Here is a 19,175-nt window from a genome sequence, read left to right as displayed (position 1 = left end):
AGTTATATGACGAGTTAGACTTATGAGTGACAAGCAACCGCAGTAGAAATAAGAAAAAGGAATAACAGATGTTGGTAGGAAAAAGAGAAATATTTGACGATGCAGAACTACAGAGCAGAAAAAGCAAATAGGCGAAGAACAATGGAGCTGATGGAGAAAAGAGAGAGATCATGTAAAAGCACAACAGCTAGAAATGCTAATTAGTCTGTTGTCTATTCCCCAAGATGATTGTTCAATTAGAGACTGCTCCCACCAGAGAGACTCGAGGAAAAACACTTATGATGCAGACATTGCTAGAACAGCTTTCACAATGGCAATGCCCAACATCTATGCCCGTTTAAAGACTAAACCAAGTATCCATCTTCATGAAATGGGATTATTTAGAGAACAAGAGGTCAAATAGAAGTTCCACTTGTTGTGTTCATCTCAATGTACATCACAGAAACACCATAAACAGGCTCTGCACTGCAGCCTTCAACCGTTTCTCACAATAAAACCTCAAAAAATGATGTTAGCACAAAATGGATTATTTTCTCTGCATTAGTGGATAAAACGTTTCACCAGCATCCAACAATCTTGGAGTGTCCACCAAACTCCATTAAATCTGTACGCGCAAACGTGCGGTCCGTCTGTCTTCCTCTCCTACCAACGCACATACCGCAGTGACTAACATATGACAGCAGGCTTCCAGAAATAAACTGACTCATAACAGCTGCTTTAAACACACAAACACTCTCTGTCTGCCCGCTGTCGGTACTTCACATTGTCAACTGTACAGAGAGGTCTTTGTTGTTAAAAAAAAAAGCGTCTGCCACTTCATGTGTTCAGCACCAACAGCGGGGTCGGCATACAACATGTGTGGTGCAGCCCATGAAGCAACTGCCTACAAATACACCCAGCGTAGAAATGTGATAAATATATCACCGCATTGCTCTGGAGTGAATGTTCAGAGCTGCGTTTCTGTTTTAATGGTACACAGAAGGGACGTTGTTGGGTGTCCTGGCCCTTAAACAAACATCCATTTGACATTAAACAGAAATCCCATTATTACAGAAAATGATGCTCAACATTTTATTACCAATCTCTGCCGATTATCTCTAAATTTATGAGTCGAGTTGAAGTTTGCAAGCTTTGTGGAAACCCAACATGCACACATTGTTCAAGTCAAAGTGGTCTGCTAAATGGTTGATGCTGTAGAGCTGCAAACAACACGACCTCAAATGAGCAAATGAGTGCTCTCCTGTCCGTCTCACATTTCAGAGGGGTTTAATTTAAGCTACCATAAAATAAGCCTAAATATACTGTTGTGACCAATGGAGACTTCCCTCTTTATATAAACAAATATTTTTATTATTATTATTAAAAAGCATGTTTCTACCCACTCTGTTTTACACTCTTCTATAATATATTGAGTCCTTATGTGATGGACTAACTAACCCCAATTAGTTAACAATTGTGAAGTGAAATTAAAACGATATATAGTTTTCTTCTTTGCAATTTTGTGCAACATTTGAAAAATATGCATGTTGATGAAAAGCGACAAACTCAAAAGACTTGTAGCTGTAAACACTGAACCTTCCAAATATGTGTTGAACTTCAAAGTATTAACTCGGGTAGGCTGAATACAAAAGCATGTCACACTCTATAGTATCAATTAGAAAAAAATTAAAGCCTCGGTCATTTTCACAATTAAGCTAAACATGAACAGATGCAAAACCAAGTGCATCACAAACAATGGAGGCTTCCAAGACAAAAAAAAAGAAGTCTAACACAGCTGTGAAGCAGAAGGCAGCATGTGTCAGTTGCTGAGGCCTAAATATAGACAGTTTCTTCAACATGAGTTTTCCATATGTTTAAAGGAGGAAGTTCATATTTAGAAAAATGCATGTGGCCTGTTTGAAAATAATTAAAGTTATGTATGAAATACAGACTCATGTGACTAAAATTAAGTCTATAAAAGACAGCCAGAAGGACTGAAACTCCTTATAAAGTTATCACAGCTCTATAAAGCACTTTGAAGAACAAAAACCCACACACGTGAGGGAAGTTGTAAATTTAAGGAATATCGCAAGTCGCCCCAGTTTAAGTTCGTACATCTGCCGCTCCCTTACCGCTTCTGGAAAATGAAGGCAAGGCATATGCAACAAAACCACATTATTAAAAAGCCTCTTGTATAAACCTCAATCAGCACACAAACAAAACTCTCAGGAAGTTGTTCTCTCACAAACATGTGCACAGACACAGACAGCCACACACTAGCTGCAGTCATGCAGAGGAAGACATCAGTCTGTTAATTAAAAGATGTGCATTTGCTGCAGAGTTTAACAGGCCAGACTTCAACAAATCTAGTCTAAATGCAATTAGCTTACAAATGCTGCAACACACAGTCAGAAGGAACAAACTTTAAGCGTTTTCACGTAGTGGTTTCATTTCAGAAATGACATGAGGTGCACAGATGCGATTGCTGCCAATACTGGTTTTTATTTCTCTTTAAGATCTTATCCGCTTCTGATTTTGGGCTATTCTTACTCGTTTCCTAAAAAAACAAACAAAAAAAAAAGTGTTACTTTAACACATATTGTTCACACATGTCCCTACCCTAGTTCTTTTATATTTAATGAATAGGAAAAGAGACATTCAAAAACATAATATTAATTCAAATATGGCTCATTTGTCAACTTAAGTCCTTTCATTTTGACTAATCCCGTCCACATGTCCATTTTAAAAATGTTCTTTTATTGGTCTAATATATACTAATATTAAATGTTATTTTTTTGTTAATCGTAGGTGGAAAATTTTGATTAAAAAAAAAATAAAGGATTGAAAATATTCCCAGGTGTTGTTCTGTTTGACCTAGCATTTTCATTATGTTTTTAATTTAGATTTACAATCAGTTTGCTTTCTTAGCAAAGGCAAAATGTTCCTTCTCTGACCGACAGTAAGAACATACAGAATCAGAAGCTTGCCCACATCCTACTCTGCCAAAACTGGTACCACCAATAAAAAACACAATTGGGCTCAAGCTAAGCAAAATTTAAGGTCAATTTAACCGCAACAGATTGGAAATTGTTTTCCTTGCATTTATATGTCTGATCTCGGTTTTCTGTGAGAAATCAAGGAAGTTACCCTGAATTTATCGCATGTTTTTTTAATGCACAGAATTCAAGTTTCATTCAGGCCGTCTTCCCCTCCCACACCTGAAGGATACACTCTAGCTTTCTAAGTACTGACCCACACCCGCATAAAGCTCAGTGCTCAGATTTCAAAACTACTTCCCACAAAAGAGTAGTCTTGTCTTTTTTTTCCTCCATGTCTGCTCAAGAGACCATGCTGGGTGAGTTTTGGAAGAAAGTTTGTTGGCGAGGTTATATAAGCAGTGTTTTATTAGGATCACAGCAGCAAAGAGGCTAGAGAAAGAGTGATGACGAAGGAGAAGTTGTAACACAGTTGTCATGGCGATGTATGTTGAAAAAAAATGTCACACAGGCGAAAAGGATGAAAAGGCATTTTGGCTCCGGTGCCAGCAGACTCAGTGGTCAGTCACTTTGTAATTTAGCTAAAAAAGTGCTTGAGACTCTGAAATCTCTGTAATCAGGTTAAACAGGCGTGCACTTGAAATAACAGACCAACGCGCAAAATGTTAACTTTACATCATCAGTGCTGTTTCTAACCACAATCTAAAGCGAAGTCTTTCTTATTACACTACAATGTCCCAAGCTTTGGGCATGTCATGAGACACTTTTCAGTCAGTAGAAAATATGGCACAACGTGAAAGGCGTGAAGAAAAGCATTGATCACAGAAACTGATATTCTGATATGAGCTGCAAAATTCAACAGCTCTGGTGGTGGGAGACTGGACATTTTCAATCATGAACTCCACAAATCTGGCCCCTGTGGCAGAGTAGTAAGACGAAAGTCCTCGTTGACACATGGTGACCCCAAGTCTACCGCTCATCAAGGGGGCCAATATCTGGGTACTTGGAGGAACTCAAAGCTCTGAAATGTTATTCTCTGATGGTCAGTTGATTGTTAAATATAATGAATAAATAAAATGCGAAAATGGCATCACAGAAATAGTTACGCAGCCCACCCTTTTGTAAAAAATACTGAGATCATCGCCCTTGATTCTTACCCACATGCACTAGTGAGAACAGGAGAACATCTGCAGCATCACACATACTATAAAGATGTGACAGAAGGCCATGTTTCACAGGACCCACACGTTTTCCATGATTTTCAACATCATGGAAATGCCTAATGGGACCCATTTTCATAATAAAAGTCAGTGCAATCCACTGCCTTCAGAAGTAATTCTATAAGTAAGCGTGGTTATAACAAAAAGTTTCAGGTAGTGCAAGTGTTCTTGCAAGGTACTTTTTCTTTTTTTGTCTCTTTCTTTCTGTGTTTATTTATTATGTGTTTACTGGAGTATTCCTATAGACACATAATTAAACGGGCACGTTAAATTAAAAATAAATCCCAACAATAACTACCAAAATTTAGCACACAAAAGTTGGAAAAAGGTCAACAGAATTGATGTCGTTGTGGCTAATTAGGCGAGATTTCACGTGCAGACTAAAAACGTAAAAGTTAATTTCAAGTTACATAAACCGGTAATAAGTCAGTGTGCGTGCAGTCTGTGTTCATACACTCACCCTGAAGGGGGTTTGGAGGACTCCGTCATGACGCTGATTAAGATATCCTCTCCTCTCCAGACAAGCCAGACTCCCCAAAAAAAACAAAAAAAAATAAATAAATCCGCTCTTCCTTTTAAATATGCTGAATATCCATTACGTTAACACCGCAACATCACCTGGACAGTACCCAAAAATAATTTTTAAAACGCCCTGCTCTTTTAAACAGCATGTTTTATTTTAGAAGCTAATATCTACACGTATTTAAAGCATAGGCAGAGCAAGTGATAAAAGTTCACGTTGACCTGAAGCACAATGGCAGCATAGCGTCCGTCTCTGCTTGTTAGGCTCGGGGACCGATGCGGTTACTTACTGCTAAGTCAAACGCTCTTCCATAAGAAATTAGAAGTTGTTTTGGTTCTTTTCCAAAGGGTTTACTACTTGTCAAATCCACTTGATATAATCCCCGTCTCCCAGTGGCTGAATAACCTCTAACATTATCAAGTTACAGAAATACATTGAGCCACAAAACTACTTCCGGAAAATATTTTCAAAATGAAACTTCGACAAAAGTCTTACCCAGAGATGGGCAGTGTTCTTTGAAAGTATTCTGTAAAGAAAAAAAAGGCTATTTAAATACTGAGTATCTCAACATCATATCTGATTTAATACATAACAATGATGTCACCATAAAGACAAATAATAAAGAGGTATGTGCAAATTCTGAAGACTAATGAATAAAGTAATGCCAATAAGAAATGATTACAAAATAGCTTTGAAGCAGATGAAAACACTTTTTGTAATAATTTATTTCCAGCCATATGTGGCCGTGGCGTTGCAGGTTGAACGTAACATCTAAAGAAACAAATCCACAGAACAACAATGAGAACACATGAACTGACACAAGAGAAAAAAGTATAGAGAGAATGGTGAGCTATATAAAAAAAAACACTACCTGATCAAAACAGAAACATAAATTAAACTAAGGACATCTATGAATCATAACGCTACTAGTGTTAATTGAATATGTCCATTAAACTTAAATAATGGACATTATTTACTTTTACTTGTACTTTTAAAAAGGCAGTATTTTGACCCACTTTTTAGTGAGAATTTTTTTTTCCTTTGAGCAGGAAATTTGTTAATTAAAAAAAAGGAAGTGAAATGCCTTTAAGAGAAGTGAAAAGATCTTTAACATTTACAGAAAGTCCATTCGGTAAATGGTACATCTTCTAGTGGTGATATTTAAAAAAAAAATCTTAAAAATAAGACTTATTTGTATTTAGCCCACTTTACTCTTGATATCCCTAAATAAAAAAACAGTACAACTAATTACATTAGCAGGAATAAAGTTGTGGAGAAATAATAAAAAAAAGAGTTGGGGTATAAACAATCACCAAGCATTCAAACTAAACAATTCTTTCAGAGACTTAATTTCTGCTATGTGAACATTTTAAGCAAACTGTTGTAAATAGGTTTTTATTTAGGAACATTTATTTTTACGCAAGTAGTTCCAACTGGTTTTTCTTCAGGAGGGTTTTGTAATTTCTGCTAAACATGTGCAGCCCCCAAATCAACAATTTTATTCTGAAGGCCTGCTAATTAGCTTTTGTTTCTCTGTTGGCAACTTGGCGCAGTTCTTCTAAACCCGCCTTCGTCAGCACATCTTACGCCAATCATTCTCATCGGGAATTCAATGAGCGCCAGCTGGAGAGCGGAGGCGCAAAAATAGCTCGCAGGAGTTGGATTTACCGCCAATTAGGCATTTTTGTAGTTTTTTGAGTCTCTTGAGTGAATTATCCATGGGTTTCGAGAAAGCCTTTGCCAACTGAATTAAATTTGTTATGAATTAGCCATGCCCGCACAGGCGATTTTCATACCAACACATAGTTGCACTATATTTTTCCACCACTAGAGGTCACCGTTAAAACACAAAATAAACGAGTAGTTTCCCCAAACCATGGGTCTTGAGGGCACGATGTTCCGTTTTGTTTTCCTTGTCGCAAAATCGGCCCCAATTTGTATGTAACATAAGGTTGAATTTCATAATAATGATAATAATAATTTAGTAAGTTTGTATTGAATTTTACATTTTCCAATCTGAAAGTGTGTCCACCATAAACTTAAATCAGTTTGGTTGAAACAGGAAACCATCTAAAACCTTTTAGCAAGTACAATATGGTCTGATATGGTTAAAAAATACTGATTGTATGACATATGAAGGACAAAAAAAGAGAGAAACAGCTCAAAACCCCGAAGGAGAAACTGATGACTAATATGATACTATCACTTAACCTCCAAATAAATGAAGGCATTTTTTGAAGGCAATTTTGTGTATGTAATCTAAATGTGCTAGACTAAAACTTCCCCGCAGGCCTTTTTTTATTTTTATCTGCTTCGTGTGCAGAATTAAACAAAGAACTGATGTTTGCTCAGCACAACAAACACCCAAAATTAGAAATGCACCAATTTCCTGTAATACTTAAAATTATGATGTTAACCAGTTCTTGTATATTTTTTTCTAAGAACATGAAATGACATTAAATAGATTAACTCTGTTTTTCCAATAAGTAAGGGGTTCCCTTAACTATACACGCATGCTTTTTTCATATTACCTTAAAGGCCATATTGAAGTATTTCCTGCAGATTGAAGTGTTCATAGACCAAAAGTAGTGGAAATTTAAAGATCAGTCCATCCAACAAACAGGAACAATCTGACTCTTTTTTTTAATTTTTTTTAGATCATTTGATTCTGATCTCTAGCAGACTGACTGGTGCATCTCTACCCTCAATCTTGTTGACATGCTTTGCAAGCCAGGAAAGTATTTTGATTTTAAGCAGAGGCAAAAAAAAAAAAGAAAAGAAAAAAAAAACTAACATTTTAACAATGTAAAAAAAAATGTTCGTTAAATAAAAATGCCTGAAAGTGTTATCCAACAAAAGCAGGTTGGACAATTCTTAAAGTAATTTGGTCAAGCATCTGTAAATCAGTACCGAAGTTGACCACACATCACTCTACAAACTATTCTCAGAATGTGTAATTTTTAAAGATGTTTTGCGTGTCGACCACTGAAACTTTGTCCTTGTTTCAGTTCAGTCTGTCCCTTCGACTGCTTCTAAGTAAAAAAAAAAAAAAAAAAAACGGTGGCTCTATATCTGCATACAAATGAAACCCAAAAGTGACATTTATAAAAGCAGAAAGAGGAACAAACATATGAAGACAGTTCGCATGTCACGAGAGAAGATATATATTTATAGAACTTAATAAACTGTGTTTTTGCCGAATAATAAAATGGCCTGAAAACTGATTTTTGAGACAGAATGATCGTAAAAGATATACTGTTGATATAAAGACAAGAAACTATCCGGTACAAGCTTGGTCACATTTACTTGCTATGCAAATAACACTGCCCCCCTTTGTTCCATCATCACTAAACCCCACAAGACAAAGAGCTTTTAAATCAAAATCAGCAGGTATAACGTGCATGTCAAAAAGCTTTGGCGTGTTTGTCAGCATCTGGCACATTTTCTCACTTGTTTTATAAGTTATTGAGTTCTATTTTCTGCCAGGTTGTTGTCAGAAGTGCGCAGATAAAGATCTCGCCCAGGGACGAACAGGAAACAACATCTGCACTTCAGTTTCTCACTGTTTCTAGTCACATTGTTAAGGCTGTGCTGGTTCGGAGGCAGTTCATCCTCTCTGCTCATTTCAGAGCATCACAATCGCAGTCATCTAGAGGCAGGCGCACCTCATAAGCGAATTTGGATTTTATCTGATTGAAGAAGGTTATCACGGAGACATCACCATGTCAAGTAAGTGCATTTCAACAAATAGAAATAACTATGGAGTTTTTTTTTTTTACTTTTTAAAATTAATTAATTTATTTATTTATTTACCTCTACATATGTTTATTTTTAGAAGTTTTAATCTTGACTCCTGCTAGTGCAAAACCTTTGAATTGTATTTCGTATTGTACTCAGAACCTAAGTTTTGAGTACAAAAAATTAAGTTTTGAGTACAATACAATGCAATAAATATTTTCAGTTGGGCTTAGATAAATTCAGAATAATTCATAATAAAAATAAATAAACGAAATTACTGAATATTCTCCATCTTTAGAAGTCATTTTTCCATTAAACGGGACTTGTTTGTTTGGATTTTGTAAAATAATACAGAACAGATGAGCGTACAGAAACCTATGGACCCTATGTGTACAATTCACACCACATGAATCACATGCGTGAAAAACAATACAAAGGTATGTGGTGAAATAAAATGACGTGGAACAGTATCCTCATGTTCTTGCCTTTGAATGCGTTATCTGCAATAACCAGCAGATGGCGTAAAAGGTTTCATTATGAACTGTTTCAGAAGTTTGCCTCCAGGATGTCAGCAGTTTAAGCAGATAGATGTTTGGACCAGGCTAGGACTTTGTGCTTCTGCTTCAATAAAAATTCTTTAAAACGTATGCTACTGGCCTCTGATGTTAAATGAAACTACATCTTTGAGGTGACCTGAGCACATCATTGTATCCGGATTTGTTTGGTACCCTGCAAAAGAGTTCATAATGCTTTAAGGTTTTAGAATTTTGTCACATTAAACCCACAAAATTTATTGCACTTTATGTGTTTTTGTGTTAGACCAACAAAAGTAGTTTGTAACTATGAAGTGAAAAGAAAACAACACGCTGATCTTAAAAATGTTAGCATAAAAAATCTGAAATGTGTTAACCCCGTTGTATTTATTTTTTGACCCCAAATAAAATCTAGTGCATTGCAGTGCAATTGCATTCAGTCACCTAATTAATAAGGAGTCCACAATCCACATGTGTGTTTAACCTCAGTAAAAAAAACAAAAAAAACAGCTGTTGCCTGAAGGCATCAGAAGTTTTTAGAAGCACTGAAGAATAAAGAGCATCATACAGGTCAAGGAAAACAGTTGATATAAAACCCTGGAGATGTCTAAAGTGGTTTTAGGCTTTAAAACAATATCTCAAGCTTTGAACATCGGCCTAAGGCTAAATCTGGCTCCAGGCCTTATTTATTTCTATCTGCAGAATTAAGCTAAGAACTGAAGTTTACTAAGCAGAACTAAGACCCAAATTTAGAAATGCACCGATTTCCTGTTATTGTTGAGATTATGATCCTGACCAGTTCTTGTATTTTTTTTCTAAGGACATTAAATTATATTAAAGATACTATTCCTATTTCTTATATTCCGGTGCTTGTACCGGTGTTATATTCTTTTTTTTTTTTTGTTATTACTTCAAAGCCACATTGACGTACTTCCTGCAGTTTAAAGTGCTCATAGACCAAAAATAGTGGGCACCTAAAGTTCACCGCATCTAGAAAACAGGAACAATCTGAATCTTTTTTAAGATCATCTGATTCTGATCTCAGGCTGCACAGTGGTGCAGTTGGTAGAGCTGTTGCCTTGCAGCAAGAAGGTTCTGGGTTCAATTCCCAGCCCCGGCCTTTCTGCATGGAGTTTGCATGTTCTCCCTGTGCATGCATGGGTTTTCTCTGGGTACTCTGGCTTCCTCCCACAATCCAAAAACATGACTGTCAGGTTAATTTGCCTCTCCAAATTGCCCCTAGGTGCGAGTGTGTGTGTGCATGGTTGTGTGTCCTGTCTGTCTCTGTGTTGCCCGGTGACCTGTCCAGGGTGTACCCTGCCTCTCGCCCGGAACGTTAGCTGGAGATAGGCACCAGCAACCCTCCCGACCCCATTAAGGGACAAGGGTGTAAACAAAATGGATGGATGATTGTGATCTCCAGCAGACTGACTGGTGTATCTTTATCCTAAGTGTTGTAGACATGCTTTGCATGCAAAGAAAGTATTTTTGATTTAAACAGGGGCAAAGTTAGGACAGATTAACATTTTAACAATGCAAAAAAAAAAAAAAAGAAAAAAGTTAAATCAATTATAATTATATAATTATTATAATTAATTATTATTATTATGTTTGACCAAATTAAACTAATTTGGTCAAATGTCTGCAAACCAGTACCACCAATTGACAACATATTGCAAATTTCTTAATTTGTAGAAATGTATGGCTCAGTTTGGAGGATAAGCTGAGTATTAGCATTCTCATTAGTTGAGAATGCTAATACAAGCCACATATTTTGTTTCTTTAAATTGAAAACCGGCTTCTCTTGGATGAATATTCTTGCAATAACGTTTGAATGAACTGACATTGAGATTGATGTTTAATAAAAAATCTCTAATTGCAGATGTCACTGAAGAGCACCTCACATTCACGACGCCTGATTATTCAGGCTATAACGACGACGATAACCCCGAAAACTTTAATCCATGTGAGCTGGGTGATATGGAGACATTTAGTAAGGGGTTTCTGGTGACCATCTACACTTTGGTATTCATCCTGGGCTTCTTAGGTAAGTGTATAAATAAAGCTCCAAAGACACTCCTACTACAAACAATTCTGCCAGGAACTAACATGTTGATCTCTTTCTGTTTGAAAGGAAATGGCCTGGTCGTCTGTGTCCTAGTGAAACACCGCAACCAGACCAACATGACTGACATGTGTCTCTTCAACTTGGCCTTCTCTGATCTCATCTTCCTCCTCACGCTCCCATTCTACAGTCACTACGCTATGGTTGGCAATTGGACCTTCGGTGACTTTATGTGTCGTTTCCTGTCCTGCTCCCACAACACTGGCTTCTTCAGCAGCATCTTCTTCATGGTTGTCATGACGCTGGACCGCTACGTGGTTATCATGTACGCTCACAAGGTGGCACGGTATCGCACAACGAAGGCGTGCTTTTCTCTGATTGCGTTGATTTGGATCGTGAGCGTGTGCGTGTCTCTGCCAACCTTCATCTTTACAAAGTTAGGAAATGACAGCGAAACTCAAAGCTGTTCTTACAGTCCGGACAGTCAAGGCTGGGTCTACTACGATCTGTTTGCTACAAATATTCTGGGTCTCTTGATTCCCATTCTGGTGATGGTGGCTTGCTACTCGAGGATAATCCCCACCCTGGTGAAAATGAGGACGGCCAAAAGGCATAGAATTGTCAAGCTCATCATCTCCATAATGATAGTCTTCTTCCTGTTCTGGGCGCCGTATCACATTTCCCGCTTCTTGAAGTTCCTGTTTTTCAAAGACCTACTAGCCGGCGGCTGCAGCATGGAGATGCGCATCAAGGTGTCGATCGCAGTGTCCGAGGCAATCGCGTTCACACACTGCTGCCTGAACCCCATCATATACGCCTTCGTGGGGCAAAAGTTCATGAGACGAGCCATGCAGTTGCTGAAGAAATGGGTACCTGGCCCAGTGAGTTACACGGAGAGCTCATTCAGGAGAAGTTCAGTTGTGTCCAAATCCTCTATCACCTCCACTGTCATCATGTAGGAGGTACAAGTGGACATTTGGGTATTGGTAGAGACTAATCAGGCACTCCATGCCACTTGGTGTCCTTGTTGTGGTTTCATCTTTGAGACGACAACATTCATCAGTATCTAATCTTCAATACAATCTCTGTACATCCTTTGAACCCTTTGTATTTTGTTTCAACCAAGACACTTCCTCCTCCTTATGACGTTGGATGCAGAAAGGGTATCAGACAAAGTTTACAGTTTGTAACGGCTTGCAACCACAAAGATCTTCACAGACACTTCAGATAACACCGTTTTGTTATTTCTTCCTCACACCTTTGTGAGCTGATGCTAAATAATAATAATTAAAAAAAAACGTCTTCCAGCAGAGAGCTTTTGCATCCTGCTCTGCACGGTGTTTTGCATTCATTGAATAATTTTTGCTTACTGTGCAGTTGAACAATCTGTAGGACATTTTTCAAAAGTTATCAAAAAGAGTTGTATTGTTTTCCTGTCTGCTGTAATATGTTATGCTTTTTTATAATAAAATTACTTTCCAGAGTTTTCAAATCTGTCACCTTTTTACTTGAGAATGTTTGAGGTAGTATGTGATCTTTCTCTCAGTTGATGTGGCAGTCTGCTTTGTAGGAGTATTGCTCATCTGAAGACTGTAAGGCAAGTGGGACTTTTTTCTCCTTTTATCTGCCAGATTAGCAAAATCTGCTAGCTTTTGCATCGTGTTAGCTACTTTCATATATTGAGGTAGATGGTAAAACCGAGAGAAGAGGCATGCACCGAGTGGGGCTCTCGCAAGACAAGGTATGGCAGGATATTTTTTGGTGTACAGATATTTTCTTTATTTTGCCACACAATATGTCCTTCAAGTAGCTCAGCTTATAACAGGAAATAAGATTATCTACTGTAACTATGTGATACAAATATCTACATTACAATGTCACCAGGTGACTCTGAACCCATCCAAGCGCTGAACAAATCCTTAGTACAGATAAATGTGTGGATGTGCCAAAACTTTCTTCAGTCGAATAGAAACAAAACTGAAGTTATTTTCTTTGAAAACATAATCAATGAAACATTAATCGACATTCTGATGTGCAACAACGACAAAATGTAATGTTTCGATTGTTGACTGTGTTCTACAACCTTGTACTTTTGTTTATTTGACAATGTAAAGTACTTTGAAATGCCTTGGTGCTGAAAGATGCTATGCAAATAAAATTTGATTGATTTGATTGATTTTGTCACATTATAACTGCAAACCTCAGCACATGTTCTGATTTTATCTGACAGAGCATGGATATGAATCAGAAGAGTACAGGATAGAGGAACTGTTCCTTCTTGTAGGTGTTTCTCGTCCGCCAGTCTCAAAGCTTTCGCAGCCTCTTGTTTTCTTTCAGGCTTGGTTAATATGTAGCTCCATCCACCTTCCAATGAGGCCTGACCATGTTCCCTGCATCTGCAGATGCATGCCCGATGCATGTTCCCTGCATCTTCAGATGCATGCCCGATGCATGTTCCCTGCATCTTCAGATGCATGCCCGATGCATGTTCCCTGCATCTTCAGATGCATGCCCGATGCATGTTCCCTGCATCTTCAGATGCATGCCCGATGCATGTTCCCTGCATCTGAACATGCAGGGAACATGCATCGGGCATGTACATGTACATGTACAGCATGTACATGTACATGTACCATGGTACATGATACCATGTACATGGTACATGGTACATGGTACGTGTACCATGTACCATGTACCATGGTCAGGTACATGGTCATGTACCCTGACCATGTTGCAGGGAACATGGTCAGGCCTCATTGGAAGGTGGATGGTGTTCTGCGTTTAGGCCTAAAGGTTCAGTTTTTGTCTCATCCAATCAATATTGAGCCCTACATGCTTTGTGGCAAAATACAAATACTGCTTCTTGTGGCTTTCCTTCAATGATCACTTTCTTCAAGCCATCCTTTTTTAAAAGCCAAATTTGTGGAGCATCCAGCTAGCAGTAGATTCACCTTCCCGAGCTACGGCTGTCTGCAGCTACTCAGGAGATACCGTTGGCCTTCTGGCTGCCTCTCAATTTAAGCTTTGTGTTGACTTTCAAGCAAAATCCCAATAAAATACATGCAAATTTGGGGTTACTAAGATTAAAAAAATTCAAAGAAGTTCAGGCATTACGGGAGACATAGTACAACTTTTACGTAGTAAGACTGTTAATTTCTGCAAATCCCTGTCAAAGGCGATAATCTGAATGAAAAGCTTGCTGTTTTGGAATAAAGATTAAAGAGAAGACCCTTCAAAGATCTCTCTGATATGAGTAAAGAAAACAGCAAAGCTCCCCATGAGCAGACATTTCCGCCCCCTCCAACTCTTTCTGTACACATCAAGGGAGAATTCTCAGAATACCGCACTGACACCTCTGTGCAGGTTTAACACGATGCAGAGGAAACAACAAAACCCAGAGTTCACGTTACCAGAAATGAGCCTTGCTGCAGGATTTGTCACAAAAACTTTGCAAGCATGTGGCAGGATGACAATGAAATCTTGATGCACCGCTCAGCAACACACACACACACGCAGCTCAGCAGCAGCGACTTTGGCAGCCGGTGTGGTAAGTGCCTCAACATCTCAATTTCTAAACTTTTAGTTGCCATTTGGAACACTTTCTTCTCGTTCACCTCCTACACCTTGAACACATAGCGTAGTTGTTGATTATGTGTGCGCTTGTGGCTGAGCTGCCTACCTGTGAGTGTGTGTGTGTGTGTGTGTGTGCGCGCGCTTGTGTTTTCACGTAAGCAAAGTCAGCCACAGGAAGTGAGGGTCGGCATAAGTGTCAAAGCGAGTGGTTCAGGGTATGTTGACAGCGAAAGAAAAATGTCTGAGATGTGGTTTATAAGATCACATGATTTTGATTATGGTCACAACAGTAGGAAGTTTGTGCTACACATGTGTTTCTGTAACTACAACTCATTCAGGGGAGTAGGAATCTCTAGAAGAGATTCAGTGATAGTGAATTTGTTTCAGATTTATACGACCGCTGACCCGACTTCTAAAAAGTGGTGCTGGATAGGCCTTTCCAGTGTGACTCATGAAATGATGATGGTATCTGAAGTTCAGCTGAAAAGGGCAGAAAAGTCCAAAAACACTTATACAAATTACCCCCCCAGCTGAGTGTCAGCCTGTACAGGGTCCAGTCCTCGTGGTGGTGAGGAAGAACGTGGTGTTCTGTGAAACAGAGAGGCATGCTGTCTCTTCTGGTTGTGCCTTGAAGATCTCTGAGAGGAATTTTAACAGAAAACTCAAAGATAATTAGTTTATATTTTTTGATATCACAAGACGGGAGTATCAGGAGTCAAATGACCCAATGGGAAAGTAAGTACAGATGTCCAAAATTATGTTTGGATATTTTGTCCGCTTTGGCTTGCTATGAAAGTATATTCCAATTATTAATGTCATAGAGACTCAATAAAATAAAAATGCCTGTTTGTTTACCTTTTGACCACGAAAGTACAAACTCCGTTCAGTATGTCTGATGTAAGTTCTCTTTGTTTGAGAGAAGGCTTAACTATACTGGGATGTTAGGTGACAGGAAGCGGCAGATGTTGCGCACTGAAAAAATGTTTTTCACTGAAATGAAGAAAAAATGATCACTTCTGAATTGCCTGTTTCCAATGTTTAGTTGGTGTATCAGATATAATGGTGGCTTTGCTGTTCATTATAAATTCAAATTTGAAAATTTTGCAGAGATAAATGAGGAGTGTGAATATCAAAGATAACATTACCCTGAAAAAATTATTTGCCCGCTTACATCTGTTTTTCAGATTTTGCTTTTTTGTGTCACTTACATCTTTTAGATTATCAAACAATTTTACTTGCTGCAAAACCAACTGACCAATTTTTACATGCTGCAAAACCAAGTCAAGGGTGGCGTCTTTCGCCGCCCTTGACAGCAACAAGAGTTTGTGATAACTGGACATAAATCTTACATCTGGACCCACTCTTCTCTGCTGAATTATTTTTTGATTCAGCTACAGTAAAGTGTTTTCAAACATGAATGTCCTGTTTAAGGTCATGCCACAGCATCTCAATCAGATTTAAGTTAAAAGTTTGAAAAGGGCTCTCCAGAACAGTAGTTTCTTTTTTTATTATTATTTTACTTTAGGGGTCATTTACAAAAGTTTTCACAAATCATCAAGATGTTTCTTGGTAAATGCTCTTCAGAGCCTCTTACCTTGGAACTATGCCAAGGCAGCTTTTCTTTCTTATACTTGAACTGATGCAGGTGATGTCTGCAGTACTTCAAATGTAGTTCAAGGTTATACTATGACCTTCTAGATGAACTGTCAATGAGCAATAAAATATGTTTTTGTTCCCCGTTTTGCTGGAATCTCAAAGCCTTACAAAGGGCTATCTAACTCTTTATTATTTAAAGGTTTTGTTAACTCTAGTGGCTTTTATTTGAAAGTAGCTTGACAGGAAAGAGGGTAAAGAGAGAGAGGGAAGACATGCGGCAAATGTCGTCAGGCTGGGAACCGAACCTGCGACTACTGCCTTGAGGACTAAGGCCTCCGTACGTGGGTCGTGCTTTGCCCCGGAGCCACCACTGCACCTCCAACCCTTTATTGACAAGCAGATATCAATAACTTCTTTTTCTCTTATGTGCTCTTGAATCTTTTCAAGACCAGATGCTTGTTGAGATCGTTTAGCCTATTTCCTGTTACCAGGCAGGCTCTAGCTGAATAATTTCCTAATTTCATGGCAATGTCAGTAATCACTAGTCAAGTGTGTGACTAGTGAAATCAAGGTCAATTTGAAAGAAAGGAGATTAATAAGTGTAAATTCATGATTTTCTGATTGTATAAATTCTTTTTCATATATTACCACGTTATACAGGATAGCTTTTGTTGAATGTAATCATCATTTGAAAGTGACCTTGGTATTTTTTTGGGTTCTCATTGTCTGATATTCACATCCAAAACATTTATGTGTGACAAAATGCAAAAAGAAAACAAACTTTAAGGAGGTAAATGCTTCACAGTTTACTTTTTATGTTAAGGAATATGATTGGGTTTTATCTTTCATTATCTGTTCAATGTCTTATTGACGAAGCTCCTGTTCTGTCTCACACAGCACTATGAACGCAACGGAGAATGTGTCCGAATATTATGACTATGATTTCGAATGCAATGAAACAAGTTGGGTCTCCACCGGTGGGTCTATGCTCATCCCTGTTCTTTACTACATCTTGTTCTGCGTGGGCCTAATGGGTAAGATTACACACACAAAAGTCTAACCTGAAAAAACCCGAATATGATATCTTAGGTAGACATACCTGTTTGATTTGGATTGTCTAACCTTAAAAAGCTAAGACATTTTATTGCAATTTGTTTCACAGGAAACGGGATCGTTCTCTGGGTTCTCCTCCGGTACACAAAGATAAGGACTATGACTGACGTGTTCCTGCTAAACCTGGTCCTGTCGGACCTTTTAGTGGCTGTGTCTCTGCCTGTCTGGGTCCACATCGCCCAGAGCCTTCCATCCTGCAAACTGGCTACTGGGTTCTATCAAGTGAGATAATTTTTCTATTTTTTTTTTTCTTTAATTCAGAAAATGTTAAAAGTTCTCAGAAACTAGAGCTTTTTTAATGTTTTTTTTAAACACCCCCTAAGTAAATTACAGAACGTCTAACCAGTTTTGCTTCATATTCTGCCACATCTTGTTCTCACTGCACTTCCTTTCTGCCCCTCCAAACAGCTGGGTTTCTACAGCGGGACATTCTTTGTGACCATGATGAGCGTGGACCGCTACCTCGCCATCGTCCACGCAGTGACAGCCATGCGAAAACGGACCCTTCGCTACGGACTCATCGCCAGCTTTACCACCTGGGTCACATCTGTGATCTTGGCAACTCCCCAAATGGTCTTTGCCAGTTTAGAGTCGCCGGACAATGGAAGCTTCCAGTGCCATCCCATCTACCCGGAGGAAACCACAGAGTTGTGGAAAATGCAGCGAAATTTCACAGAGAACGTGGTGGCCCTTTTTGTCTGTCTTCCTGTCATTCTTTTTTGCTACGTGAACATCCTCATAGTGGTCTCCAAATCCAGGAACTCCAAAAGGGACAAAGCGATCAAGTTGATTTTCACTGTGGTGTGTCTGTTTGTGCTGTGCTGGGTGCCCTACAACATCGTAGTCTTCCTGAAGACACTGCAAATGATCTCTGAATACCTAAACAACTGCGAGTCGTCACAGGCCATCGATGCAGCCATGACCTTTGCTGAGATCATCGCTCTGTCTCACTGCTGCGTAAATCCAGTCATCTACGCATTCGTCGGGGAGAAGTTCAGGAAGACGTTGGCCAAAGTGCTTTCCAAGTATTTCCGTTGGCATTACCAGACCACCAGCCAAACCACAGACAACGAGACCTCCAACACGCCCGTACGATCAGAATATTGAAACTGGGTCATCATTGTGATCGAGGCGGGATGTGCGGTGCATTTTTGTTCTCTGCACCGAGAGACTAAATAGATAAAGATGCGTGCCTGTGTGTGTGTGTGTGTTGGTGTGTGTGCGTGTGTGTGTGTGTGTGTGTAAGACAGCATGGTGGCAGTGGTTATGGCAGAGGGGGAAGGCACGCGGTTTCGGCTCGCAAAGGTTTTGGCGCATGTATCAAGTTCTTCCTTGTCACATGTGAGGTGATGACTCATTCGGAAAGTGTGCAAGAACTACCTGAAACATTTAAATGCAAACTCCAACCAACCCATGTCTTTCTGTCGTTCTGTTCAGCATTTAACAAGAAGTACAATTGCAGATAAAAAAACTTAATCATTTAATATATATATATATATATATATATATATATATATATATATATATATATATATATATATATATATATATATATATATATATATATATATATGATTTAAAATGTACAAGAATATCATTAATATTAGATGAAAATGCTTTTTCATTTTGTATAAATAGCGCTTTTTGTGAATACTAAAATGTATTAAATTGTGTTTGTGGTGTTTTTTGTCAGCTTCCTTTTCAATAAATGTCAAATGCCTTCCACCCACACAGTCTTTTAAGATCTTGATAAGCGTCTGACAAACTCTTTCTGTATCATAAATGAAGTTCAAACTTTTCCAAAATCTTCAACTATTGCACATCTCACATCTCAAGTTT

The 19,175-nt window shown here is 38.5% G+C and overlaps 3 protein-coding genes across 5 annotated transcripts in view; 2 read left to right on the top strand and 1 right to left on the bottom strand.

Annotated features, from left to right (window-relative positions):
* The window catches only part of cobl (cordon-bleu WH2 repeat protein), a 52,877-nt gene extending 47,697 nt beyond the window's left edge, over positions 1 to 5,180 (bottom strand). For both annotated transcript variants that reach the window (XM_015001017.2, XM_088013563.1), the window contains exons 1-2: positions 5,008 to 5,180; positions 4,656 to 4,725 (exon numbers count right to left, since the gene is read on the bottom strand). In XM_015001017.2, the coding sequence (XP_014856503.2) occupies positions 4,656 to 4,684 (29 nt within the window). In that variant the 5' untranslated portion in view covers positions 4,685 to 4,725; positions 5,008 to 5,180. The remainder of the gene's footprint in view (positions 1 to 4,655; positions 4,726 to 5,007) is intronic.
* Positions 5,181 to 7,179: 1,999 nt separating this feature from the next.
* Positions 7,180 to 12,546, top strand: LOC106926234 (C-C chemokine receptor type 2-like). Its single transcript, XM_015001027.2, has 3 exons — positions 7,180 to 8,447; positions 10,872 to 11,036; positions 11,124 to 12,546. The coding sequence occupies exons 1-3, from the start codon at positions 8,441 to 8,443 to the stop codon at positions 12,011 to 12,013; spliced, it is 1,062 nt and encodes a 353-aa protein (XP_014856513.2). The 5' UTR covers positions 7,180 to 8,440; the 3' UTR covers positions 12,014 to 12,546.
* A 1,864-nt stretch (positions 12,547 to 14,410) lies between these two features.
* On the top strand, positions 14,411 to 18,842 carry LOC106926229 (C-C chemokine receptor type 8). 2 transcript variants are annotated; one of them, XM_015001014.2, is made up of 4 exons: positions 14,411 to 14,601; positions 17,121 to 17,257; positions 17,386 to 17,558; positions 17,745 to 18,841. In XM_015001014.2, exons 2-4 carry the CDS (start codon positions 17,125 to 17,127, stop codon positions 18,441 to 18,443), a joined length of 1,005 nt encoding a protein of 334 aa, XP_014856500.2. In that variant the 5' UTR covers positions 14,411 to 14,601; positions 17,121 to 17,124; the 3' UTR covers positions 18,444 to 18,841. The 2 variants fall into 2 exon arrangements, with proteins under 2 accessions (XP_014856500.2, XP_087870272.1); XM_088014146.1 differs by lacking the exon at positions 14,411 to 14,601 and adding an exon at positions 15,340 to 15,362 and having other exon boundaries at positions 17,745 to 18,842.
* The last annotated feature ends 333 nt before the right edge of the window (positions 18,843 to 19,175 follow it).

This window comes from Poecilia mexicana, unplaced genomic scaffold (genome assembly GCF_051168715.1).
Source record: "Poecilia mexicana isolate PSO_F unplaced genomic scaffold, ASM5116871v1 scaffold_16, whole genome shotgun sequence".
In the NCBI taxonomy this organism is placed as follows: Eukaryota; Metazoa; Chordata; class Actinopteri; order Cyprinodontiformes; family Poeciliidae; genus Poecilia; species Poecilia mexicana.
Note: the sequence above shows the minus strand (reverse complement) of the source record. Positions and strands in the feature narration are given on the sequence as shown.